General features: G+C 45.7%; 2 protein-coding genes across 3 annotated transcripts in view; both read left to right on the forward strand.

The window, feature by feature from the left end:
- Nucleotides 1–728: 728 nt before the first annotated feature.
- actb2 (actin, beta 2) lies at nucleotides 729–4,877 on the forward strand. The gene is made up of 6 exons (XM_026324754.1): nucleotides 729–873; nucleotides 2,368–2,497; nucleotides 2,614–2,853; nucleotides 3,227–3,665; nucleotides 3,775–3,956; nucleotides 4,074–4,877. Exons 2-6 carry the CDS (start codon nucleotides 2,375–2,377, stop codon nucleotides 4,215–4,217), a joined length of 1,128 nt encoding a protein of 375 aa, XP_026180539.1. The 5' UTR covers nucleotides 729–873; nucleotides 2,368–2,374; the 3' UTR covers nucleotides 4,218–4,877.
- A 6,768-nt stretch (nucleotides 4,878–11,645) lies between these two features.
- The window catches only part of tnrc18 (trinucleotide repeat containing 18), a 45,352-nt gene continuing 29,558 nt past the window's right edge, over nucleotides 11,646–27,439 (forward strand). For both annotated transcript variants that reach the window (XM_026324164.1, XM_026324165.1), the window contains exons 1-3: nucleotides 11,646–11,786; nucleotides 13,411–13,754; nucleotides 26,495–26,635. In XM_026324164.1, the coding sequence (XP_026179949.1) occupies nucleotides 13,547–13,754; nucleotides 26,495–26,635 (349 nt within the window). In that variant the 5' untranslated portion in view covers nucleotides 11,646–11,786; nucleotides 13,411–13,546. The remainder of the gene's footprint in view (nucleotides 11,787–13,410; nucleotides 13,755–26,494; nucleotides 26,636–27,439) is intronic.

The raw sequence follows: 27,439 nt of genomic DNA on the forward strand, positions 1-27,439 counted from the left end.
GATTTTGTAGATTTAGCCTGTGATGATGATGATGATGATGATGATGATGATGATGAGGCAGAGTTTTGTTGCTGCATAGGGACTAAAATGACACAACAATTAGGAAACAGCAAGTAAAAGCTCCTCGTTGTCTGAGGAGTATTATCTGACTACAACCAGCACTGACAAGCAGCCTGTCCTCTCCTGAAACACACACCTATATCAACCTACTGTGTCTCAGCCAGTGCACTTCTTCCTAAGTAATCAATAAATGAACACAACAAGCTAAGTGGTCATCCCCTGCTCCAGAACCCTGTGTCTGGACTGTGTGTGTGTGTGTGTGTGTGTGTGTGTCTGTCCTGGTGCTGCAGCAGATCACAGCAACAGCAGCATCGCCTTCCACCAAACGTGTTGTCTGCAAAGTGAAATAGCGTCCTGTGAATGTGGAGAGACTAACTGGGAGTGGGAGCAGGGACGAGTCCTCTGGTAGAGAACCACAGAAGCACAGACAGGTGCAGGAGAGACTTTATTCCACTTTAACCAGTATATAAACCAGTTTATAAACCAGTATATGAATGGATTATGCCCAGTAGGCCCGTTATTTTCTCCAGCCCTTTGCTATTATCGCCTCCCCTCTCTCTCTCCCTCAAATCGCGAGCGCCCAGTGCGCCGCAGCGTGCACGCGACGTGCCCCAGTGCATGACGCTGGACCAATCAGAGGCCGCAATTCCGAAAGTTTACCTTTTATGGCTCGAGCCGGGCAACTGACGCGGTATAAAAGGCCTGCGCCCACAGCTAACGGATTCACTCTGAGCGCCGTCACACGCAGCTTGTGCGGGATATCATTTGCCTGAAACCGGTTCCCTTAAAGCGAAAAGCCCCCCCCATCCAAAGGTAAGGACACTGAACGCTTTACTCTCAAATTTCTATGACTTTAGAGTCACATTTTTCGAGTAAACAAAAAGTTAAGCTAGTTTTTAAAGCAGCTGTGTCATTTTGAAAGTAAAAGATGGCAGAGACCACGAGGTTCTTTGTCCTGTCAGATGTCTCTGCGCTAATGTCAAAGATTTTCCATAGGAAGTTCTGATTTGACAAATCTGTGTTTTGCTGGTGTTTTATTTTGAATAAACTGTAGACATGAAGTGTGGAGACTGGTAAACTAACTGCGACTCACAGGTGCTTTTGCCCGGTAGCCGGTTTATGGTCAATAGGACTTTGTAAGTTAACAATCCCCTTTAAACTGAGGTGGTTATTGTGTCTTTGTGCAGCATTTGCAGTTTACCGGTGCTGGCTTGTTTCTCTGGCCCAGCAGGACAGTTTAAAAGCGGCTTCTCAGTTAAGATGGTCCGGATCCCGGCTGCTCCCTTTGTGCGCCCGATGCGGCGGGGTGTGACCTACTTTAGCATATTAGCCTAGCCACATCATGCTAACACCGCCCTTCAGTCATACACCCCTGGTCATTTCAGGACCAATCCCTTTTAAAAAAAAAAAAAAAACCAGACGTGTGTCCTTCTCAGGCTTCTCTGGTCTCATTTCATCCCTTAAGTTCATATACTGTTTGATTCTAAAGTTTCCTCTGCAGAAGAAAACGCAGAGAAAATGAGGCCTGCAGGGCACATAAATCAATAATTGGCTTAATTGAACTGGCCTGTCATGCTGTGAATTTCTAGTTAACTTGAACCCGAAGAAATAGGGGAACTGCAAGTGACAAGTATCCACTCAGCAAAGGCGTGGCTTTCAGGAAATGGAGCCTCAGTCAAGGACTTGTGACAGTCATGAGTCAACAATTATGCAACTTAATTTCCCTTTTTAAAAAAAACAAAAAAAAAAAAGCCGAACCCAGAGAGGCTGACGCTGGAGTATTTGTAAAATGTGAACTGATAGTAGAGGGGTGTAGACCTGAGCCAGCTGGCCTGTGTGCAATGAATGGGATGGGGATGGTTATGACGCAGTGATCTTGAAGCAGAGATTTCTGCTGGGTGTTAAAACCAATATGATTGTGCAACAAAGGGAGGGGGGGGGGGGGGGGGGGGGGGGGTAAGGGGTGCAGCAGTAGAGGAAGTCAGCTGTAGTGAACCGGAGGGAGTGGTCGCAGCCCCGGGTCTTTCTTAGTACTCTGCCACTCTGGCCGTGCGCCATGGCGCCGGTAGCCGCAAAGCTGCTCAAAACCGAACCATGTCCTTATATGGTAATAACAGAATGCAGCGCCACTTCCTTTTGTCTGGCTTGGTAGGAATGTGGGGAACTAGCGCCACCTGGTGGCCAGTCCCCTAAATTACAGCTAGTCATTCAACAGGAAGTGAGAGGTAGGAGTCATAGGCGTGTTGCTCTGCTGGGAGGTGCATGTGAGGTTTGAGTGTTAATGTCTGTTTATTCTCCTGTTAACAGTTCAGCCATGGAAGAAGAAATCGCCGCACTCGTTGTTGACAATGGATCCGGAATGTGCAAAGCCGGATTCGCCGGAGACGACGCCCCTCGTGCTGTCTTCCCCTCCATCGTTGGTCGCCCCAGGCATCAGGTGAGTGGTCTCAGCAGGATAAAAACAAACTTTGCCTTCTCTAGTTAATTTATTGTCCCAAGATTCATTGGGGCTGTTTGCTGGGCTTTAAAATTAAACTGTCATCTGGTTTTCAGGGAGTGATGGTTGGTATGGGCCAGAAGGACAGCTATGTTGGTGACGAAGCCCAGAGCAAGAGGGGTATCCTGACCCTGAAGTACCCCATTGAGCACGGTATTGTGACCAACTGGGACGACATGGAGAAGATCTGGCATCACACCTTCTACAACGAGCTGAGAGTTGCCCCTGAGGAGCACCCTGTGCTGCTCACAGAGGCCCCTCTGAACCCCAAAGCCAACAGGGAGAAGATGACCCAGGTATATACCCCCTCCTGTGCACATGTAGTTTAGCCAGACTAGTTTCCAAACTTCTCATTTCCTCCCTGGTTTCCTTCTCATTCAATCTCACTTGGCCCTTCCTCCCCACTCTCCTCCAGGACCTCTCCCCTATAAGATGAACTATCAACAACAGGTCTCTGACTGTGTGCATTGTTTTACCTGCACTTGTGTTAAACTGAGTCAGATCAGCACCTCAGACATCTGACATGCACATTGTGAAGGAATGTTGATTTTCTGCACCTGTTCCTACTAACTTCATCTGAGCCTCACTCTTAATGCATGTAGTGAGTGCAGTGACACAAGCTAAACAGCTTTTTATTTTCAGTTCTAACATGTTGTCTCCTCCTTACAGATCATGTTCGAGACCTTCAACACCCCAGCCATGTACGTTGCCATCCAGGCCGTGCTGTCCCTGTATGCTTCTGGTCGTACCACTGGTATTGTCATGGACTCCGGTGATGGTGTGACCCACACAGTGCCCATCTACGAGGGCTACGCCCTGCCCCACGCCATCCTGCGTCTGGACTTGGCTGGCCGTGACCTCACAGACTACCTCATGAAGATCCTGACAGAGCGTGGCTACTCCTTCACCACCACAGCCGAGAGGGAAATCGTGCGTGACATCAAGGAGAAGCTGTGCTACGTCGCCCTGGACTTCGAGCAGGAGATGGGCACCGCTGCCTCCTCCTCTTCCCTGGAGAAGAGCTACGAGCTGCCTGACGGTCAGGTCATCACCATTGGCAATGAGAGGTTCCGTTGCCCAGAGGCCCTCTTCCAGCCATCCTTCCTCGGTACGTTTCCCAGCTTGAGCTCAACGTTCAATTGGTGCTTTAAAAACATACCTACTTCTTGTAGTTACTCTGCCTTTCACTGACTAACTTATGTTGCATCTGTTCTCAGGTATGGAGTCCTGCGGAATCCACGAGACCACCTACAACAGCATCATGAAGTGTGACGTCGACATCCGTAAGGACCTGTATGCCAACACTGTCCTGTCTGGAGGTACCACCATGTACCCTGGCATCGCTGACAGGATGCAGAAGGAGATCACAGCCCTGGCCCCATCCACCATGAAGATCAAGGTGAGTGGACCTGCCCCAGAGCAAAAACACTGCAGCTTGATAGATTGAAGTGCGTATTTAAACCATGTTCTCTGGTGTCCTAAACGGGGTTTCTTTTTTTGCCTGATCTTCTTGCAGATCATTGCCCCACCTGAGCGTAAATACTCTGTCTGGATCGGAGGCTCCATCCTGGCCTCTCTGTCCACCTTCCAGCAGATGTGGATCAGCAAGCAGGAGTACGATGAGTCCGGCCCCTCCATCGTCCACCGCAAATGCTTCTAAACGGACTGTTCCTCTTTCCCCTCCCAACCAAACACCCAACAACTTCAGCTCTGTGCAAAACAACCACACCACACATTTCTCACACACTCAGGCGCAGAGCCTAGATGACCAACTCATTGGCATGGCTTCAGTTAATTTTGGCGCTTGACTCAGGATTTAAAAAAAAAAAAAAAAAAAACTGGAACAATGAAGGAGATGGTAATGTTTTTGGCTAGGTTTAAAAAGCACCCTGGGGTTCTTCATCTGGGGGACTTGAAGGAAAAAATGCACATTTTGTTTTTTGAGTCATTCCAAATGTTTAACTGCATTGTTCAGACACATGATTCCAAATGTTAACTGCATTGTTCAGACATGTATTTGCCTCTGTGAAGGCTGCCCAGTGGTTGGTGCATACTTAAACATGGTTGTATCGCTTGTATGTAAATTTTGTCTGGGTTTTTTGTACTTTCAGCCTTAAAATCTTGGTCCAGTTCATTTTTTTTTTTTGTTTTTGTTATGCAAAACCCAATCGTGACCTCTTCTTCCCCCTGCTGGCTTCATGCACAGGGTGGTTGGGTAAGGGGTCTAGAAGTGATGGGGTAACATGGGGTGCCAGACTGGTGGGGCCAACTGTACACTGACTAAACAATCCCAATAAAGTGCACATGTGTTCCGACATAACACCTGACTATTGTCTTTGTTCACTGTCTGAAATCTGAGAATCTGAACTGCTTCAAACTGATGCAGGAAAATGGTTTAATTGTTTAGACATGACCTGGAACTTTTCTTGACCATTGAATTGTGAAGACTTAAGCATTTTACAGGAGTTTGCTTAGCTTTAACAGAAGCAAAAGTTCCTCTTGGCTTAAATGAGTCTTAAACTGTTTTCAAACATAGTCCCAATGTTTTCAGCTGTAAATCTCACATGGACTTCATATTGCAGAGGTCTGACCTGTTGCAGACAGAACTGTGAAATCCGACCTTGATCGATTTGTCATATGATTTGAGTCCTCTAATCTTTACACCATGTGTGAATGTGCCCTTCACAGGTCACAGCAGAAAACATGCAGCTGCTACTGTCACTGGTTCTTAGCTTTCAGGGTGTCTCCAGTTGCAGCAGTGAAGGAAAGTGGTTGAAGCTCAAAAACAGTTTACAGGATGTGTGACTGGACTAAGATGTGCCAGATGTAGTTTGTCAGCAGCTGTGGGTTTGACTTTGGGTTTAGCAGTTTCTTTAAACAGCAGCAATGTCAGAATTGTGGATGACTTGGCAGAAAATGTTGTACAGGCTCATTATGAATGTGTTGTGATGGACAAATGATCTCAAAGAAATGTCTGTTTACATGTGGTATCTTGGCAACTGTTTCCTCCCCAGCAGCAGGTAGAGCAGCTCCAGTAACACCTGAGAATGGAGGATCTTAGGTTACACAGGGTGTGTGTGCTGTGAGGCTTTTCTAGACATTTGGTGATGTGTTTGTTGGCTCAGTCGCAGGACAGATCTCAGGCGTTAATGTCAGATGAAAAAGAAAAGCTTTGTTTTTGTCCTCGGGCATCAGTCTTGTTTGCGATCATGCTCTCCTCGTGGGATCACGAGACTGAGGTTTGTTTATTAACTAGCAGTGTTTTCATGATGAGAATGAGTTAATATTTAACACTGCTCATTGGGGACGGGACATTCAAAAACAATGGGTGGGTGTGTGACTGACAGCCACAGATCTGCACTGATCTGATCTTGGTCTTTAGCTCATGACGGTGAATGACAAATAGGGATCAGGAATAATTTTTATTTATCAGTCTCTTAGAAACACTGTAATCACAGCCTGTGAATGTGCAGTACAGACAGCAGAGGGCGACTAAACCACATGTGTTTCTGTTCAGTCAGGCTGTATGTTCATCTCTGCATCTAATCACATTCATTCATGTTAGATCTGATGAACCACGCCTTTAACGCATGTGTGTGGAGCAAACAGTGACTATAAAGCAGTTTCCAGTTTTCCTACAACTCTGGGAAAAGATCCGTGGCTGTAGCTCTCCACATTTGCATAACACAGAGATGAAAAGGAATAAGATGGATGGTGGATGGTGCAGCCCCTCCCTTGTGTTCTGTGCATCAATATCCAGTTTCTACGTACGACACCAGCAGCACTAACTAAAGTCCTGCTGCAGCCATTAGTCAGGCTGTCCTACTTTCATGCAGAATCCCAGGCTCCACGGAGGCACCTCATGATACATGAGGATCCTGGAGGGAACATGTAGACCTGTGCGCATGCAAGCGTGTGTTCACATGGATATGAATTTGTATATGCATATTTTAGGTTGAGCTGCCAGCAGACTGCCCTGTGCATGTACATAAACACTGAAGATCAAGTGTGTTTGGTATTGGAGATTTATTCCATCTCACTGCAGCCCCCTCCTGTGATTCTGCTGATTCTGCTTCCCCTGATATCCTTTTACTGCCACGCCAGCAAAATGCTCACTGCCAGGGAAGCAGTGCTTGGTGTGTGTGTGTGTGTGTGTAGGTGTGTGATGTACTGTGTGAGTGGAAGCATTTTTCTTTGCTTTGTCGAGGTTACTGTGCTTGTGAGTGTTACATGTGCAGGTGTTTGTGAAAGAGTCACTCCAGCTACTTGGTTCAGAAATGACTATAACAGCACATCTTCAAAAACGTCCCACTTGTAGAATAAGTCAGGAAATGAGGCTCAGTGAGTTCCTCCATTTACTACAGCTACAGCTGTGCAGCTCCACAGCAGCTCAGAGCCATCCTGCATGCAGTGCTCACCTCTGTCCAGCAGATGGGGCTGCTGCTCCGCATGACTCTAACCAGCATATAAAGTAGGTGAAAGGCAAATAGAAGGCTACCACCCTGACAGAAGGAGGCCAGCAGAGAATAATAGATCATATTCTCACTCAGAAGCTTCTGGTTTTGTCTCAGTGATTTGCATTCTACTGGGGGCGACATGTTCACTGAGCGTAACGCTGCCCCTCTGCACAGTTATCTTCTGAATATTAGTTTGCTCAACACTCCTCACCAGCAGATAGAAAGGCACTGACTGACAGGAGGTTATAAAAATGCTCATTTTTATCAGGGCGACATGTTGTTTGTACATATCGCAGTCAAATCAAATATTTTCTCTGCACAGGAGGCGGTGTCCATGGTGTAGAGGGGTACGAAGGCCCCCCAAGGCATTTTCTTTCTTTTTCTTGATGTTTCAGTGGCTCTCTACATCACTACTGTACTTTTCTCAGCAGGATATGTCTTGTCTGTTGCATCAGTGTTTTCTCATGGTTGCAGGCTGGATGGCTTTTCTTGAGAAAAACCTCATGATTTCAGAGAGCTCTGACCACATGACTCAGGCACAGGAACAGGCACCAAAAATACACACCCTGTGCACTGCAAGCCTGCTCGAGCACCCTGCATGCACAGTTGACAGCCCCCCACCCCTCCAATCCCCGCACGCCCCCATCCCCCACCTCGGTCTGAAGCCGTGGCAGATGGGAGTCTCTTTGCTCTGACTCCCATCATGTTCTCAGCTTGGTACCGTTTCCCACAAATGACCTTGTATACAAGCATTGAAGCAGTAGGGTTTTCTTTGTTCTAGCTGTAGTGTTGCATGTGTGGTGGATCAGCACAGCTCTCACAGTGAACTGAAGCACATACGTGATAGATCTGCACACGTCTCAGTGTTTTCACCCACTGAAACATCTGAAACCGGCTCAGTTTGTCTTCCAGGAATCTGCAGAAATTTTAAAGCAATGCATGTTCTCTGCTGTGACTGAGTGGAGGTGTTGGGGCTCATCAGAATAATATCGAAGTGTTTATAATGTCAGGATTAACGAAGATCACAGACATTATCAGTTATGCACAGTTCAAAAACCAGAAACATGACAGGGGTTGTTTGGTTTTGGGTCTTTGGATGAGGAAGCAAAATACTTTAAAGCAGACGTGTATTTCCACGTGTGGCGTCAAAATGTGACTCAAAGGATTTCTCAGACAGTTCAGCTACACAGGAAGAATAATTAGAAGATATGAAGTTGACAAGAAACAGCTGTTTAGGTGGTAGCAAATGATTGTTTTTGCTTTTCATATGAACGTAATGTTGGTTAGTTCACAGAGCATCTGTTTCTGTTGTTTATCTGCGTGAGGAGTGAAGAACAGGGCAGACGCTTTTCAAATTAGGATTTTCCACAGAAATATATATTTTACTTCTCAAATTCTTTCATTCCAGTAACTGAGGTCAAAGATTATAGAAAGATCTTGTATCAGAACTTTGCTTTTTCTTCTTTCCTCTCAAGAAAATTAAGATTTTTTACAAAATGAAATGAAACGAAACACTTTGACCCGTATACTTTGTTGTATCGGTGCCTTTCTGTGCGTTCGTGTTTCTTGCATATGTGTGTTTGCGTGTTTGCTTGAGTCCAGCAGCGAACATGACACCGCGGTCAGCTGTCGGCTGCACTGCAGTAGCTGCAGAAACAAGACGTTGCTTTGTCCCTGAGACAGGGATGATGAAGGAATTAGGCCTGTGGACATGTGTGTGTGTCTTCACTGTTGTCCTTTATTGCTGCTCCTCATTCGTCTTGTATGGAATACAGTAGAGGACATCTTTAGCTGGACGAGATGTGCTAACTAAAGTGCTGTTGTCCAAGGGCGGCTGTTTATGCAGGAGCAGAGAATCTTCCTGTTTTTATTTATTCATGTGTTTTCCAGACAGCAGTGGATTCATCAGTGCTCTGAGCTCTGTCCCCTCTGGGTAAATGCAGCCACGTGCCAGGAGAAAATCCCATAGTCTGACCTCCGAATGAAATCGTTACCAGAGTCTTCACCTGATGGCACAAAATGAACCCAAAGCTGAGAGTGATGTCTGGACAGACTGATGTGAGATGTGGCGTTCAGGTAGAGATAAGAAGGGGAGAGGATGAATAAAGAAAACTGGGCTAAAACAGACCGGAGGATAAGATGTTCTCATCCTGTAATCTGAATCTGACAATACAGTGGGATGAAAAATGGATTGTATTGACTCAGCACAGTTTGAGGCTATAAATCATGGATGTCAGTACTTTTCCACAGCCCCACATAGAGGACAAACCTGGAACTTAGAGCTGGACCATCCTCAAACAACCCAGTTGGTGTATAGGCTATAAAAAAACATAATCTACCAAATGGCCCATCTGTTCCTGTGGCAGCGAATCGCTGAGAGAAGCTCTAAGCTAGAAATAAACAGATAGTAGATATAACTGTTATTACCATCTAATGAGGAAGGTGAAAACCTGGATATAAAGCACACATTGTTCTGCTCATTAGCCGATGTTATGTAGGTGGAGAGCACACACTGGGTTCATTTTTCTTTATTGGGTTGTTTTGGCTGAACAGCTGATGGATTTCATTACAGTAGGGAGAAGTGTGGCTGCGACAGGAAGGCAAAGTGTGATCACTTCGACACATTCTCAGACGTGTGGCTTTAAATTGAGCCTATTCAGATTATAATGTGCGTAAAACGTTTGGAAATTGTTTTTATGAATCAGAAATCTGTTCCGCTCCTTATTAAACGAGGGACGCAGGACTAACCCCAGACGCTCAGTAGACAAACCCACCTCAAAGTGGAGATAACGCCCCCCGCCCCCCCAACCACCACCAAGACTACGACCACAAACGCCGCGGGATTTGACAAAGAAACAACAACTAGAGGATGAAACCTGCCTCCTGTTCGCAGGGTAAAAGGAGAAGCAACAATAGGCCCTAATCTGAAGGCATTGTCTGAATTCCCAGTTGAAGAGATTTGGAGAACAAAGACCGGCTTGGTCCCCGAGGACGGCCCTGGACGGGACAATCTGATCCCCGCCTGGTAATTCCCTCACCGGGTCCCGTCAAGGGTGACAGCCGCTACGAGCAGACAGGTCAGCGGGGTGAGGGCTGTCCATGAGCGGCCTCTTCCTTGTGCGCAGCCCGGTGTTAATGTTGTTGTCCGGGTGGGAAAACCAAAGAGAAATAAACAACCATGTGATCACAGAGGGAGTCACGACCTCACCGGAACACCGGGCACCCGCACAACGCTGCTCCGCTGGACGCTCCTCTTCTTCTTCTTCTTCTTCTTCTTCTTCTTCTTCTTCTTCTTCTTCTTCTTCTTCTGCGGTTTAGTCTCTGTTGAAGCGCTTCCTTTCCCGTGCTGAGGGTAGCCTTGAAACCAACTCACAGTGGGGAGGAGGGGCTGGAGACGTGGAGGGGAGGGGAGGGACGGTGTACGGGCAGCTTGAAACCGCCTCAGATTTTTTTTTATCAACATTTTTTGCGACATTGTAGCGCGGAGCGGGTCACTTCAAAGAAACTTATGGATAATAACATCCGCGTGCGTCACACAGTACCGTGCACGAGGAGGAACACAGAGGTCGTGTGTGTGTGTGTGTGTGGGGGGGGGGGGGTCAGCCCCTTCTGAATTTCAGTATAATGGCGCTAAATGAGTGCGCCACTTTTCTCCGCTTTTCATGCAAATCCGTGCGTCCTCGCGCAGACTTGGCACCGATTACGCACATGACGTTCACGCCACCTTCACCTACAGCCTGAAGCCCGCGTGTATATGTTCCCATGGTTAGGTGTTAATGTCATTACAGCCTTTTCTCTGCTGCTTGCTCGGTAAATAAAACTGATTCAGGTCCGATCTGTATTCTCCACTGACCACAGACACACACACACACACACACACACACACACACACCTGGTGCAGGAATGAAAGAAAACACATTATTACTGTTTGAATTTCTCCACAGCGACAGACACAGCGACTATATATCCATAATAATTGACCTGTTGTGGGGACACGACGCTCAGACTGTGTCACCCACATGAAACGGAATAATTCAATTGGAGTTAAGTGAAGAAATTAATTGCGAAATTGTGTGGTTGTTATCTCGACTTTAGATTTTGGCTCATTTCCTTCCTTTAGCAGCAATGGGAAAGTAATGTAGTGACTGGGGGAGTATATCCACAGCTTCCTGCAGCGACAACAACATTAAAAACTAATTCTTTTTAAAGGTAACGACGCCCAAACATTTTCCGCTTCCCAATCTTTGCGCATCTATTAAAGTCAGCGTGGAAATGGGAGGGGGGTGGTGCTGCTGTCGGTGGTGGGGGTTTTTGACTTGAAACTGCCCCCCCACCCCACACCACACCCACCACCACACTCAAAAAAAAAAAAGAAGCAACCCACTGCTTGTTTTGATCGCTCGGTCTTGAAGGGAGAGGGGACCTTGAAACGGCCCAGCCTCCTTGCTCCATAATTGGTTTTATAGCGCTGGCGAGCGGCCAGTGTTTTCTTAATGCCGAAGGGTTTGATTGACACCAGCTGCAGCCAATCAGCCTGTAAAACGTCCTGCGTTGAGCTGGGATTGGCTGGCAGCGAAGGAGAGGGGGCGGGTCCTGTAAAACAATGCTGTGTTTCATTGCTGAGGAGTTTACGGACGCGTCAGGGGCTTTCACTCCCCCCCAGTTTACCTTCGGACCAGCCTGAAATGGACTACTCCAGTTCCCTCAGCAGCCTGGACGGATTTTGAGAAACATTTGCATGTTTAGCTCCTTCCCCAGGTTTTCTCATTCAAGTAAGCGCTCGGCGAATTTTCTTTCCTTGTTTGTTTTTTTCTCCTTTTCCAGCTAAACGCGTCCGAGTTCTCGGTTTATTAAAAATATCATTTCTGTTGGAAATGAGAGTGAAAATGGCGCGGGGGGTTATTGCAGACGACATTTGGGATTTTTTACAGGCTGGTGTCGGTTTGCAAAGACACTTTCGAGACGTTTCCTCCGAGAAAGTTTTGTGTGTCTCTACTGGAACCGTGAAAAGTTTGAAACGTGGCTGAAACGCGGAGCTGCTCCGCCGCTGCACCGCATGGATCCGCGCCGACGGGGACGCGACCTGACCCCCGTCCACAGACTCTTTTAGTGAGCTCGGAGGCTCCGCTTGTGCCTGGTGTGGTTTTAAAAAGAAAACAAGCTTTATTGTGATTTCTGAACGAGCTTTTCTTCACGTCCCGCCCGCCTGGACATCACGAGTCTCTGCTGTAATGTCTCTGAGGGTTTACGGCACTTTCGCCTTGTTTTTTAACCGATTCTATCATTTACAGTTTATTAACTAGTGTTTGTTAATTTTGGGGGGACATGGGGGATCGAGTGGATCCTGCAGCACAACATATTTATAAAGTCACATTTGTGTGTCGCTGCCCTCCTGAAATAACTTTAATTCTATTTTGGGCTTTTTAGTCTCGGACTCTCGGCGGTTTTTACAGGATTGTGTTTTATCAACTGTTTCCCAAACGGCTTCACATCGACATTTGCTCAGACTCAACACGCATCGCCCGCACGGACACTGGTTAAACTGACTTATCCGCGGATTGCTCATGTAAAACACGTTATTTTATATTAACACCGGGTCGGACCAGGGTTTCGGTTCTAAAGCGCTGGTCGTCAGATGGTTGTTTAGGTTTTAAACTGGGGGCTGAAGTGTTTACGGGTTGGCTTCTGGTTTCTGTCCCTGGGCAGCACCCATGTCCAACTGCGAAGTAGCCCGGACTAAATTCGCATCAGTGGGCAACAAAACACCGCTCACCCCGCTGATTAACGTTGCGGGCTTTTGCAGCCTTATTTATTTTTAACCCGCCTGAAATTTATATTTGATGCGCCTCCAGTATTTATGGTGTATTGGTTTACAGGGCGAGTCGGCCCGTTGCCTATTTACATTGCCGCTTTACGGTTTAGGGAAACAGCTGGGTAACCAGAAAAGGCAGAATAGGTCATAAAACTGGAGCCTGTGCGTTTCCGTTGCGGGATCGCGGCGTGTTTTCGTGGCCGGGGCAGAGCAACCGGCCGCCCGCTCTCCTGGTTGTGTTTCCCTGGGAAGCGGAGCCCCGGAGCGGCTGCCTGCTCGCTGTGCAGTGGGGGTGGAGTGCAGCTCGTCCGCTCCAACATTACATCATAATATTGTGGATATAAGTTAAAGCTGGATTAAAAGCTGCAGTTAGGACGGACCAGGGGCGGCTCATGTGGCCTTATGTCGAGCGGCGAGTCTTCGCCGTGTAGTTTTTGAAGTGGTTTTCCAAACTGCGTCATTGCACATATGGGCCGCCTGTTCGCTGGAAAGAGGAGAAATCCTGAAACTAGCAGTTCACAACAGTTTGTTCAGTCTGTCCGTAGATGATGAAGCAGACGATTGTGTGTCTTGTTGTTTTCTAGGTGAGGAGAATGGCTGAAAAGGAGCCGGATTCGCCTGGAAAGCTAAAGACATTATTATAGCCAGAACTGGCTTTTTCGGAATAGGGGGCCTATCCGAACGGACTATTTCTTTTTACAACTTTCCCCACTGTGGATAATGGATGGCAGAGATTTTGGACCTCCCCGATCCGTCCACGTACCATCTCCGTTGTTGGCGGGGCTCGCAATGGAGTCTCACCGACTCGGAGCAGCGGCTGCAGCCGGGAGGATCCCACCCTCGCCCGGTCACTTGGGCGCGAGTCATCCGCCTCCTCTTCACTCTGGAAAATTCCTGCCATCGGCCATTAACCTACATCCACACCACAGTGAGTACATGTTGTTAGACTGCGAGATTGCTTTGCTGTCTGCGCCAAAAGCGCAGCCCTTCAGATGGTCAAATATTAACTTGAAATAACGCTGCGCAAAAATGCGCACAGTTCGTGGCAGAGTGTGCGGTCATCGCTCGGTGTCCTGTGGGAAATCACCCAGATGTAGATTTCATGAGGAGGGGAGTGTTTTAAAGCCGGGACAAGTTTCAGATGTGAAAGGATCGCATCGTGTGAGGATTCTCAGCATTTACTGTGGGAATCGCAGGAGCGGAAAATTACTTTGCAGTTTCTAGCACACACACACACACACACACACACACACACACACACACACACACACACACACACACACACACACACGGGCTTAAGGCACAAACAGGGCTGAGTCCTGAGGGCTGTGGTGTGGGAGTTGCTGCAGCACTGTGCAGGTCAGGGCGCAGTGGTCTTGGTTTGCATGTGGCCCGTTGTCTCTGTGGGAGCAGTTGTAGCTTGTGTTTATGTGTTTGTGTTTTATGGAGGACTGGGAGGTTCAGTGGTGACCTTACAGGGATGACAGAGCGGGTCTTAGGACTGTGTGTGTGTGTGTGTGTGTGTGTGTGTGTGAGTGAGGACTGGCTGTGGTTCAGTATTTGGAGTAGAAGCCACTTTCCTGGAACATTTGGCAAATGGCTGATGCTGCTTTTTCCTGCGTCTGTAGCTTCTGTGTTGGACACGCTGCTGCTTCAGTGCCCTGTGGACTTTAAATGAACAGACCTGATGGGTCGGCTGGTAAAGAGGAGGTGTGAGGTTAATGTAAAGCCCATGGTTGTTCACATCAGTCTACCTCCCTTCTGTGTGTGTGGTCACTAAATCTTCTACAGTATGTGTTATTCCCTGCTGAGCTGGTGCTTTGACTTTCTCTGCCTGCACAGTGTCTGCTCCTGCTATTAGTAATGGAAGCCTTAAAATAACACTGTGAAAAAAAAAAAAAAAAAAAAAAAGATAACATTGCATGTTTGCATACAGTTTTGTGGTCAAAGGGAAAGTCAGCGGTTCAAACCATATGTTACGTGTGTAGGAAACACAGGCCCGCTGTGTCTTTTGGAAAATGGAAAGTCTGACAAACGCCCTCATCGAGTTACTTAAATCATCTCGCTGCACATGGAGATACAATTACAGTTTCTCTGCTTTCTGTTCAGAGGTAAACCCCTGGGACTGTAATATTCCAGTTGAGCTTTGCCCCCCCCACATCCCCCACCCCGTCCTTATCGCTGAGCGTGTTTGTAATTTGGAGCAGGAGGTAGTAGAGGTTTGCTGAAGTGATGCAGGGCGCTGATGAAGCGTTAATGTGACACACACAGACACATGAAAAGCTGTCAGAGATGAAATCCACTCACAGCAGGTGGCATTAGGATGATTGATGGATGGAAAAGAGAAGCTCCAGGGTGCAGCTCGTTGCAGATACCTTAAGTGTTTAGAGCTTTTAGTAAAAGGTGGAAATCAGGTGAAATGTTGAGATGTGTTGATTTACTGTAAACGCTGCAAATGTGTGTTTGCACCAGCTCGGCCGGCATTCCTGTTTCCTCCTCTTACGGCTGTGAAACGAGCTGAAAACTGCTTGTGGTCTGTGTGTGCGTGTGTGCGTGTGTGCGTGTGTGTGTGTGTGTGTGTGTGTGTGTGTGTGTGCCGTGCTCTTGTGTGGAACAGCTTGATGGGACCAGTTTGTGAAGTGGACTTGACCCAGCCACTGTTGCAGCCCAGATTGGCAGTTTAAACGCTCCTTTTCCAGCGGGATAACGGTTTACCTGCCCACACACTGACCTCCTCGCTCTGATTTCATCTCCCCTACACACACTCACAGCCTCCGCCCACTAAAACACACCACTGTACGATTCAGGTCATTTAGCTTTATGACGCCCCTCAGTATCAAATCCCCACACATTACGTTAACCGAACCCAACTGAGATCTCAGTCCCATGCTTGTAATAACACTGCACAACCCAGCTACATGATAATTACCCAGTAATTGCAAATGTCCCTGTTTAATTGCAATAAACAGCATGAATCCTGCACTGAAGGATGCAGTCTTCAACCTGAGGAGCCCCGTCGCCCGTTACTGTTTTTGTTTACATCTTTCTTTTGGACTCGGGGTCAATTGTTTGTAGCTACCAACACACTCTTATTTCCTAGGAATCTGCCATGTTTTCATTTTTTTAAAGTTCAGTTTTAATAGGATTTCCACCTGACTTAATGGAGTAGGGTGTGTGTGTTATTTTCACAGCTCCAGGTTGGCAGAGGTGTGTATGTGTGAGGCAGCTTCACATTTTAAATGTATTGTGAAGCTGCAAATAGTTTGTTGACATTTGTGCTGCAGCAACAAAGGCACCTTTATAAAGACATCAGTTCCCAACTGCACGACCTATTCCACTGCTTTCACACTGGTTGGAAGGAAACAGGATAAGGTCTTAGTCGCTGTTTGTAGGTGTAAAATAACTGTAAGGCTCCTCGGTTGCCTGGGGGTCTGCAGGAGCCTCCATCTCCAGACTGAGGCCACCTGTCGTCCTCACTGGTTGGACCTGCCACATCGAGGAGGCGGGGCTGCAGGTGTTTTTTTTTAAGGGGAGCACTGTGCCAAAACTTTTGAAGTGGTTGCAGATAATTTTATTGACGATAGGGTGCATCAATAATTAAGGACAAGCAGGAAACCTTTCCATCTGAGGGACGTTTGTAAGATGAGGGGGAGGCATAAGAGCTGAATGAGGGTTTATTTGAAGTTCTTCATAGCACCACTGTGGGATTACAGTGATTACACCCAATACACAGTCAGAACCTATTTCAACCCGCAGGGCTGTTCTCTGCATCTAAACTAGAGACATGTTGCTCTTATACTGCACAACTCCTGCACCCGACTGTGCTGTCACTTGCTGTAAGTAACACAGTAACATCTGTTAGCATTCCAGATGTGGGTGTCCTGTCCTGATCTTAAAGATACCTGATCGGTATCGTTGAGTCCAACCCTTAGTTTAATGTTAGCTGTCACACAGGCATTGTAAATGATTGATCTGTGTTTATTGCTACTGTGGATATTAAACTGTTACACAACTCTGAAGTGAGTCTGATGATGATCTAGTTTTACTACTGCAGTGCTGCAGTAAGTGGTTGTGTGCTGTTTAACACAGTTTAGTTTGTTTACTCGGTTAAAAACCAAACCAACGCTGCACTGAGTGGATTTTGTCATAAGAGTCGAATAAAAATGTTTTTTTAGTTGGCTTTTATCTTAATGCATCACCGAGCATATACACTGGATTGATTTAAATCATGTTAATGTAGTTGAAGTGAGCGCTGTGCAAATGTATTATCAAGGAAAATACAAGTATCAGACTGGGACTTGATATTAAATGACATGGATTTGTGGGAAAAAATCATTGATTGGGTCATTTCTATTTCTATCACAGAGAGTAAGAAGTAGAAAACATAGCTGCAGCACAGTCCAGCTGTAATACACTTCTTTAAGTTACCAACATGCTTGATACGTGCACGTATTGGTGATTGTTGGCATCAGGTGATGTTGTCAGAAATTAACCTGAGGAGAAAGACCAACAATAATCCCTTCAGACTAAAGATCAACCCCTATGGAACATCTGTGTGGGTGCAGGGAGCTCCACAGGGTCATGATGTGGGCACCCCCATGGTAATGGTGTTTTGTTGAGGAGGGCACTGTGTTCCAGGGACTCAGAGCAGCACATGATGTCCTCTGGCCTTAGACTGTTGATCTGGATAAAGGAAAACTCTAAAACTAAAAATGGATGAGGCCTCTGGAAGAGCAGGGATTGACACATTGCAATAGATGTCATTCTTTCAGAGTAGAGCACCCGACAGTTAGTGTTTTTGTTTCCCTGGATTTGGCTCAGGTGAATTTTCAGTTCTTCTAACACAACAGTGTTGCTGTAGCTGCAGGAAACATAAAGAACATCACTTCCTGTGCAGCGGCGCTGACAGCAGAAATTGTTGCAGGAGGATAAAATCACTGCTGTCACGTCAGGCGGCTGCTCCTTACCTGTTATAAGTAACTTACAGGTTTAGGAGCTCAGTTCAGAAAAACACAGGTTAAGGGCGCTGTCCCTCATCAGTGAGGCCTGAGGGATAACACACCTCAGCCTTCAACTCTTTTGTCTCACAAATGCGAGCGCACACAGGAGGCGCTGGAGATGGGAGTGGGTGTTAAAGTTAAAGCGCAGAGAAGAGATAAATAGGTGCAGTCCCTGTGGTGTGTTGTTTTCAGAGGAGCTGAGATTTGTGTGTGTGTGTGTGTGTGTGTGTGTGTGTGTGTGTGTGTGTGTGTGTGTGTGTGTGTGTGTGTGTGTGTGTGTGTGTGTGTGTGTGTGTGTGTGTGTCTTTACTGAGTATGGGAACAGAAGCATGTGATTGTGCTTAGTGCAGTTAGGGCTGGGGTTTCCCCTCGGGACTCTGCACAGCGAAATGAAGAGATTTATGCTGACCACAACACATTCATACACAGTTTGATAAATGTGGTAGCGCTTCAAACGTTCTCTTTCAGTCTCTCACACACACACACACACACAGTGTAAGTGTAATTCATGCAGCTTGCAGGGCAGGCCAGGGTTGTCTCGGCCGATACAATTTGTCTCCAACTCAATTTAGTTAGTGTGTCCGTTTACATTAAAATTAATGTGGTGAGTGTGTGTTTATACGTATTCAAGACACAGTCGCGTACGTGTGTGTGTGAGAAGATACGGTTCGGACACGTCCCCTCTCAGATTAATTGTATCCTTCAGGAGAGAAAACAGGCTCCTTAAGAAAAAGCACAAAGCAGCACTGCCCTGCTACAATAAACCTGTCAGAGGCAGAAAAACGACAGTCATACACACACACAGCTGTCAAACACAAGAGTGATAGGCCTGTGTGTGTGTGTGCGCGCGCGTGCGTGTGTGTGTGTGTGTGAGAAAACGAGCGTGCCGTGGCATGTTGAAATACCCAAAGCATTAGCTAAGGCATTCCTTGTGCCAGAACCCTCCCTTTAAGTCAAACAACAACACACAAAGGTCGCACACACTGAGTTGTGTGTGTCTGTGTGGCTGCACGTTGAGACTGTACATGTCCCATTACATAAGCTTTACACCATCCCCCCCAGGACTCTGAGTGCAGAATATATGGGGATGTGAATGAGATGCAGGTCTGACATGTGAGCAAAGTGGATTCGGAGCCAGCGCTGAGCTAACGGTGCATTCACATGTTCGGCCACAGAGCAGCTGCTGCATCAGGCCTCACATCCTCTGCTCCGACAGATGTTTCCTGATGTGCTGCTTCATACTGGATTTTATGTCCTGGATGCATCGTAGGGAAACGGGACCATAAGTTTTTCCCGCATTTAGTTTAAAATTCCCTTGATGGTGGTCTGAGGCAGTGAACTGCTGCGCGCTTCTGTTTCCACTTTAACCAAGCGATCTGATTGGCTCTCACCCGGCTGTCACACGGGGTTTACATAAATTAAGTGTTCCTGAACTTTCCCCTTTAGTGTCACTTGGCTTTCTGAATCTGGAGCTCCTCAGGGTCAGACTGGTGCTTGTAGTGTTCAACCATGTTCCTCAGCCAGTTGAGTCAACAAAACAAAACCTATTACGAAGAAATATTTGGCTTATTTTTCACGAATAACACAAGCAACATTTTGAAAACTATGTGGAAATGAAAGTCAGAGCCAAATCTTGTCCAGTAAACTGAATAACGTAACAGAAGGACGAATGGACATGATCAGTGAAACCAAAATCTCTCCTGTTCAGATGCTGATTCAGCTGCTTGACTTTTACTCTGCTGTTATAAGAAGCTTCTTACACTCAGTAACATTCTGCCTGTGTCTGTGTTGACTTTTCTCCAACATGACGGGTTTATGAACTAAATTCATCTACAGTCCACTGAGTAACAGAGGAGAATGCAGCAGCACCCATCATTTCTGGGTACGTCAGATCATTTAGTAGAGAGTGCATTTTACTGCTGGGCTGGTGTATTGGATTAAATTCAGCTGTGCAGATGTACCTAATAAAGTGCACTTTAAGTGTAAACATTTAAAAATGTAGGTCAAAAGTGTGTTTGTCAAAGACTAAGAGCAGCCAAAAGTCTTAGTTAATTATTTGTACACTTTGTGTTGATAATATTTATTTTTCAGGTAGATCAGATCATTTCCTGTCACCACAACGGTTTACACCACATTTTAGTTTCTGATAAATGTCAAGCCAAACGTCGGCCAGCTCCGCGCTGCAGCTGTGACTGCAGACCTCACTGGTTTCTCTATGTTCTTGAACATGTGTGTGTACGTTTTGTTGCATCTATGTGTGTGTGTTGTGAGTGTTCACATTTGCTGAGGTTGAGGGGTGTGTCAGGGGAAAAAAAAAAAAACACACTTGCAACTGTGAGGCGCAAACACACACATCCAACATTTGCACCATGTTTCACACAGATGGAAGAAATGAGCTGCACTAGCTGGGTCTGAGTTGTTGTTTGTACCGCTCTGATGTCAGCACCTCATATCATCCAGATATTCAGAAAACCAAAAATATTTTCAAACGTGGCAACTGAGTCAAAAAATTTCAGGTCGATAAACTGTGGTAACTTGGGAAATGATGAAGCTGCAGTGAGAAAACCTTCATCTGGGTGTTAATGGTGGAAACTATTCTGACCTCAGGTGTTTAGCTCGTAGTGTTTCCTATAAAGAACAAATGTTTGCCTGATCCTTGTCACAGCCCAGTTTATTTTTTTAAATGATCAGTCCATAATTTATACCTTGTAATATTAGGTATCAATCCAGTTTTTCTGAAATCCACCCCCCCTGGCTACACCTTTGGATGTGCAGTGTCTTACTGTCTGCATCTTTGGCCTCGGTGTGAAAAGTGCAGGTGGAGTTAATGTGCAGCCCGGCAGGATTAACTGGTAACCTTTCAGCCTGTTTTCATCATGGGCATGAAGCTGTTGCTCCAACTGGACTTTCCAGATCACGGCTCATTGTCTCACCGCTACGTGAAAAAACACGCCCCCTCCAGAGTGGCCCTGCGGTGTTTTTAATGTTTGCGTAGAAAAGAGGTTGTTAAAGTGTGTGCTGTGAAGCAGGCCCGCTACAGGCGATGAACCGTTGAGCCACGACGTCTTCTGTTCAAGTTATATTCAACCTTTCGTGTCCAGGATGCAGAGGAAATGTTGAATGAAGGCTTTGGTTACAGTATCACAGCAGCTGATTCTTATCCAAGCCACACATCTCACCCCAGTCCATCACTGAGGTTTGCTTACCTGATATCAAACCATAGAACATCCTTTCATGTAGCCAGAACTTCCCAATTTGCAGACGACTCCACTTCTTATTAGAACAGCGTGCGCTAAAAACAGCCTCCACCTGTCGTCACTAGCAACAAACACCAGTGTTTCATTTTGAATTGTTTACTTTTCATTTTTATTCCAACAAACAAGCACATCTGTGTAGACCTCATCGCAGCTTATATGTGGAAGTAATGCCAACATTTTTTTTTGCTTCTCTTTATTGCCAAGAGATCAGCACATGTACACACACGACTTCAAATCTCCGTGTTTCACGTTGCGCTGTATCTTCCTCGGGCTCGCTCGTTTTGTAATCTCCGACAGGTGCATGTGGTTTTACAGATTCTGGTGGCTCTCACCAGCTTGTGGTTACATTTGGTCATTGCACACGTTGTTCAAATATATTTAACACAAAGGGATTTTAACATGCACATACCAGCGTGAGATAAAAGAATTTAGAAACCTCATGCTCACATGTTACTTATGTCGCTGAGCATGTGGGTCAAACCAAACCGAGAGCAGCTGAACATAAAGGAGAGGTTATGGAAATGGTGGATCAGTTTCCACTCTCAGGTTTATAGGTTTGGAAAGAGTCTTGTCCAATGGGAGGAGATATTATTAAACAGCTCCTGAAGAGAGATCCGTTCTGGAAACAACACAGATACAATAAACAGCTGTAAAACCTAAGGGTCTTAATGATGTCCCGTATTTGAATCCATTCCTGGGACATTATATATGTTTGCTTTTCCGTGCAGGAACAGGTAACTCATCCTGGTTCAGGATCAGACAGGAGGCAGAGTCTAAAACTACATTGGGACCAAGCGAACCATCGCCGACTTGTTTGGTGATTTTAAAAATACTACTAAGGTGGAATTTTCCTGATTTTCAACCAGATCGGATTATTTCAAATGGGAATAACAGTCAGTTTTCCTCTCTATGACCTATGAGCAGAGAGCTTCTTAAACTTTTCCAAAAACAGTAAAAAAAAATTTACTACAGAAACTGCAGTTTAACTCCAGCCTGGACACCATGATGACTAAAACGTTCCTCAGCAGCGTCTAGATGCATCCTGGGAGCTTTTGGGAATAAGACATCCTTTGTCAGTGTTTCTGCAGTCAGCAGGATTTCTGACGAGGTATATTTTATAGAAGTGTGCTCTGGATTTAAAATGTTGAATGTGTGTTGTGATCTTAGGCTTTTGAGAATTGCCAGAATCTTTAAAAACGTGAATGAAACGAGCAAATCTGAGGAAGCAGGCAGTCGTCATCTGGGTATATTAATAAGAGACGATGATCTGAAGTTTCCTCGTGGGTGCTGGGATTTTTCATGCTCTTCTTTAAATAGTGTTTTAATTAAACATGTCACTTCCCTCGTCAGTGAAGTGAGAGATTAACGTGCAGTGTTTTCTACTTGGTGTTGCAACAAAACAATTTTCTGACATTTCTCAAAAATACGTGGGTGATCTGCATCTAATGATTTGAGTGACTGTGTTCTGAAACTGAACAGTCTGTGTTTTGCAAACGTGTTATTTATTTATTTGAAGAACAATACTGAAGAACCAGACTCGTCGCGCGCCGACACTCTGCAGCGCGCTTCGTGAAACGTGTCGTAACTTGAACTTGTCATGCAGACATTTTGAAGTGAAGTTGAGAAACCACTTGTGTTCAGCTCCAGTTCACAAACACACACAAACAAAATTAAAAGCAGAAAATCCAGACTTGTACATTTCGAGGTCATTAACACACTTTAAACCACATGCTGAATATTCCCGCTCATGCACAAAGAGCCGTATGTGTCACCAGGCGTGGATTCAGATCCTGCGCGCTGCTCGTCTGCTGTGTTTCAGTCAGGACTTAATGGTTTCCAGCGTTGGTGTGCCAGTTAGCTGTGGCACAGATTTACTGTTTGAATGTTTTTCTTACAGGGAATAAAAACCAGAGATCAATAGAGATTTCCCTCGAGCTAACCCTGCTCTGAGTACCACTGATGGATAACAGATGGGTTCACTGTGTGTGTGTGTGTGTGTGTGTGTGTGTGTGTGTGTGTGTGTGTGTGTGTGTGTGTGTGTGTGTGTGTGTGTGTGTGTGTGTGTGTGTGTGTGAGATTTATAACAGAGGTTTTTCTCTTGTATTTTTTGCACTTTTATACGTGCTCCATTATTGTTTTGGGTCCTGTTGTGTTTCAGTGCACCTTAGATCGATCTGCACTCCAGGCTCTTGCTGCTGAGTTTGATTTCACTGATTGTGTGTGTGTGTGTGTGTGTGTGTGTGTGTGTGTGTGTGTGTGTGTGTGTGTGTGTGTGTGTATCTCCTGCAGGCCTTCTCCTCTGATATCCAGATATGTTTTTTATGAGGATCTGAAAATGGAGGCTCAGAACGTGTTGGGAGTCAGAGAGTGTGTTTCTTGGCAACTTGTCTATCCCAATATGGCAAACTAAGTGTCTTGTGAAGTGGAAGCCAAATGTGTGCGTGCGTGTGTGTGTGTGTGTGTTCGGGGTGGGAAAGCGGGATGGATTTTGTCAGCGGAGAGAGAGAAAGAAAGGAAGGAAAAGGGCTGAGAGAAAGACAGAGAGAGGCAATGAAAGGGTCATTTCAAAACATTTAAAGAAGCGTTTCCCTCTCAGCCTCCATTTGGATGTTGTTCCTGGAATGGAAAGTGCAAATGTTTTCCCTCTGCCCCTCCCTCTTATTCCTCCCTTACACAGTTCAGGAAGGGGAACAGGGAATTTGGGATTTTTCCTGATCGCTGCCACGGAGCGTAACTGTGGGCTGTGCACACATGGGTGAAGGGCCTGTGGGCGGCTGTGATGCCGAGATTGATCTGCTGAAATCCAGGGAATCTGTGCCTCATGTGCTCGACACAACCTGGTGTTTGGCTATAAGCAATGGAAAATGCTGACATCTGAGCAGCACCTCCACGTCCTTGACAGGTGGTGAATGTTTGTCTGCAGCCTGTTCCTCACACACATCGGGGAACAATTAGAAAATGGATTGTAGGTGAGAATAATTAGTTAGAACAACATTCCTGGCACGTAGCCTGACGCACACTGGAGCGAAGGAGGGAAAGGTGGCAATAAAAGTGAATTCCTTTGTATTTTTATGGTCGATCATGTTGTAATTCACAAGAGTCACTGGAAGTGAATCACACATGGTGAAAAGTCAGGAAACATGATGCTGAGCTTCAAGATTTAAGCTTTTCATGAGCGTTCTGTTTGAAATGGGAAGTGGAAATTTCCCCTGAAGTTGGATTTTTAAGTCTAAAGAACTTCCCCAACCCGACCCCAAAATCCACACACACACAAGGAGTGTTTGCTGTTGTGTTGTTGCCAAAATCTGCCAGTTTCTGGAAATAACCTGATTTGAATATGATATGAGCAGGACATAGGGCGTGATGGCAGTGAGACAGCTGCATTATAATCACCGGTGTGTGTCAGTGGGTCTCTGCTGGAATGAATAACACGTTGTGCCGTCAGTATACACAGGTAGTGTTTGTTCTTTGGAAGTAAAATTTCATCACACAGGATGGGGGAGTGTGTTTAACATACTAACTGGTGAACAATCACGGGCTTAGTGTGTGTTTGTGTGTGTTTGGTTGTGCGTGGCTGCACATCTGTGTATTCGCAGGAACTGGTGTGCATTCATGTGCGAATTCATAAACACAAGTTTGTGTGTGGATGTGTTGTTTTTTTTTTTTTTCTGTTTTTTTGTGTGTATCTGACTCAAAGGGCAATCACTGCAATCCCACACAGAACTGTTTGCACATCAGTGATCACAGAGCGATGCACTGCAGCCACGCACATGTGCAACACACACACACATACATGCATCATGTGCCTGACAGGAGCTGTGTGCGGATTGTTCCACCTACACATTATTTTTCATAGCAGAGAATAAAAAAGAACTGCATTACTCGTGTGTGTGTGTGTGTGTGTGTGTGTGCGTGTGCGTGTGCGCGCCCGCCTGGTGATTTATTGAAATGCTGCATTTGGTATTGATTTAAAATCTGACTGCAGGTTTAATGTACTGATTTAGATGCAGGGGGAAACTCAGCAAGCGCAGCATGATTCCCACAGGAGTAACAGAGTCCACCTCCTCCCCCTGTGACCGTATTTTGACAACACCCTTTCTCCTACACACATGGTTAGTTTTATCAGGGTAATGGTTGTGCAGTGTGTTTGGTAATGGGCTGTGTGTGTGTGTGTGGAAGGGGGGGGGGTGCCTCTGCTAAAGATGAAGAGATGGTTCAAAGTTTGCAAATGTGCAGATTGAACACGTGCAGAGGGCAGAGTGTCATAAAAACGAGTCAAATTAAATCGATCGATAAGCGGCTCGTGTTGAGACGTGACAAGTTTTACCAGGATCAGCTGTGTCGGTGTAAAAGTGGTGGAACTGGTTTTCATTTTAAACGTGCAGCGCTGCGTTCAGGCTGGATCCTGACCAGCCCTCGTGTGATGGAATGATTTTTGTTATTATTCTGACTTGAGTTTAATGACAAAGTTGATTGTTACTGTTATCTATTGTGTCAGGATCTGATCCTAAATGTCAGCGTTCTGCACATTATTTACTCCTTTAACCGTATAACAAAGCTCAGCAGGAAGTGAAATCAGCTTGTTTATCACAATTTCACTTTTCTGCCTGGATTGTTAAAATATTTTTGTCCTTCATATGTTTGATATATTTCTGTGCACCGGCAGCACAGCTCTGCATCAGTGAAATATATGAAAAGGTGGTTTTGGTTAAGGGAGTTGAAAGCAGATGTTTTCATTCTTCATTTTTTGGCATTTTTGAAGTGAAATTTGAGGAAAAATGCAGGTTTGAGGCTTTTTCTGATTTCAGACAAAACTGAGGACGTCGCCCTCGGTCCTGCGATGATGTGACTGGAGGTTTTCTAATATTTTTGACGTGTCATCTGGAGACAATAAGTTTTTACTTTATCTCACATATGGAAAACTCAAGTCCACCAGATATCAGACTGTACTCCTCAACAAATATGAATCCACTGAACTCTTAAATAAAACGGGCAACGTGTGGGGGGAGATCTGTAAAAACAGATCTGATAACTTAAAAAAATATTAACCAGCTGAGTAACCTCTTTTACAAGGAAGTTCAATCATTAACCATCCAATAATAATAAAATAAATAATCTGGTGGTGAAAGGTGGAGGCACCGCTCTGTGAATCACTCAGTTGTGGCTCCTGCTGTGATTGTTGTGGTTTCATTAACTGTCCCTTCACCGACTGCTCTTCGCCGTCTGTGGTCGTTATGTAATGTGATTACAACAGGCTGCTTCAGCCACCAAACATCAGTGTGCATTGATTGTATACACACACACACACACACACACACACACAGAAAAGTGACCGTGTGTTGTCTTTGTCTATTATTAGTTTGGTTCTTGCAGTTTCCAGGTTGAATGACAGTCCTCATTATTTTTCCTAGGCGACACCTTCCCAGCAGGCTCCAGTCCCTTTCTGTCAGCTTATCCTGGCCCTTCCCCCTTGACCTCTGACCCCACATACCGGTCAGCCAATCCCAGCAGTCTGCAGATGGCACAGCTCTGGGCTTCACACGCTCATGAAGGTAAATCTCCACCTGCAGCTCCCTCTTTATTTTCTGCTCCTCTCTATTTCTGTCTCCGTTCATAATTCAGACGCTTAAAGACACAGGTGACACTTCTCCACGTCTGAAATTCCCAGCAGGCTTGTTCCTCTTCTCCTGCTCATCGCTGATACCAGTGGGATCCTGTTCCAGTTCTGTGCCTCTGCTGGTAGCTCTGCTCCTGGCTCTGTCCTCAATGTGTCTCTCGTCCTCTGTCCTCCACCTGTCAGGTGTTACTGTAATTTATCTTGCTGACTGTTCTGTTTTTGAGCTTCCAGTCATGTGTGCCATTTGTCTTTGTCCGTCTCTCTCTGAACCTGTCCTGCCCCACTTTTCTCCCTCTGCTCACCAAACTTACAAACATGGTTTCAGACACACTTAAAGGCCTGTGTATATACTCTGTACATGTTTGTGTGTTGTCTCACCTCAGTCAGAGAGGAGAAAAGGCCATCCTGCCGAACGTTTCTGAAATGACGAATCGATTTCATAAAGGATTCACTTTAAAGCTCATTACGTCGCCCGTTTGACCCAGCTCTTATTCTGAAAATCTAATGGTGTGATTAGGTGTTTTCAGATTTTGCTTGAGCTGGACTTGAGATTGTGACCATGATTAGTGATGATTATTTAATCTGGGCTAATGCTGTAGCCTTAAAGGAGTAATTCACTGCTACATAGATTTAATACCACTCAGCTCTTTATGTGGTCAAACAATAAAAATAAAAAAAAAACAGTAATTAATGCTTTCTGACTGGAGATGGAAGAGAAAAGGATGCCATTCCCAAAATC

This window comes from Mastacembelus armatus, chromosome 8, assembly GCF_900324485.2.
Source record: "Mastacembelus armatus chromosome 8, fMasArm1.2, whole genome shotgun sequence".
NCBI classification, from domain to species: Eukaryota; Metazoa; Chordata; class Actinopteri; order Synbranchiformes; family Mastacembelidae; genus Mastacembelus; species Mastacembelus armatus.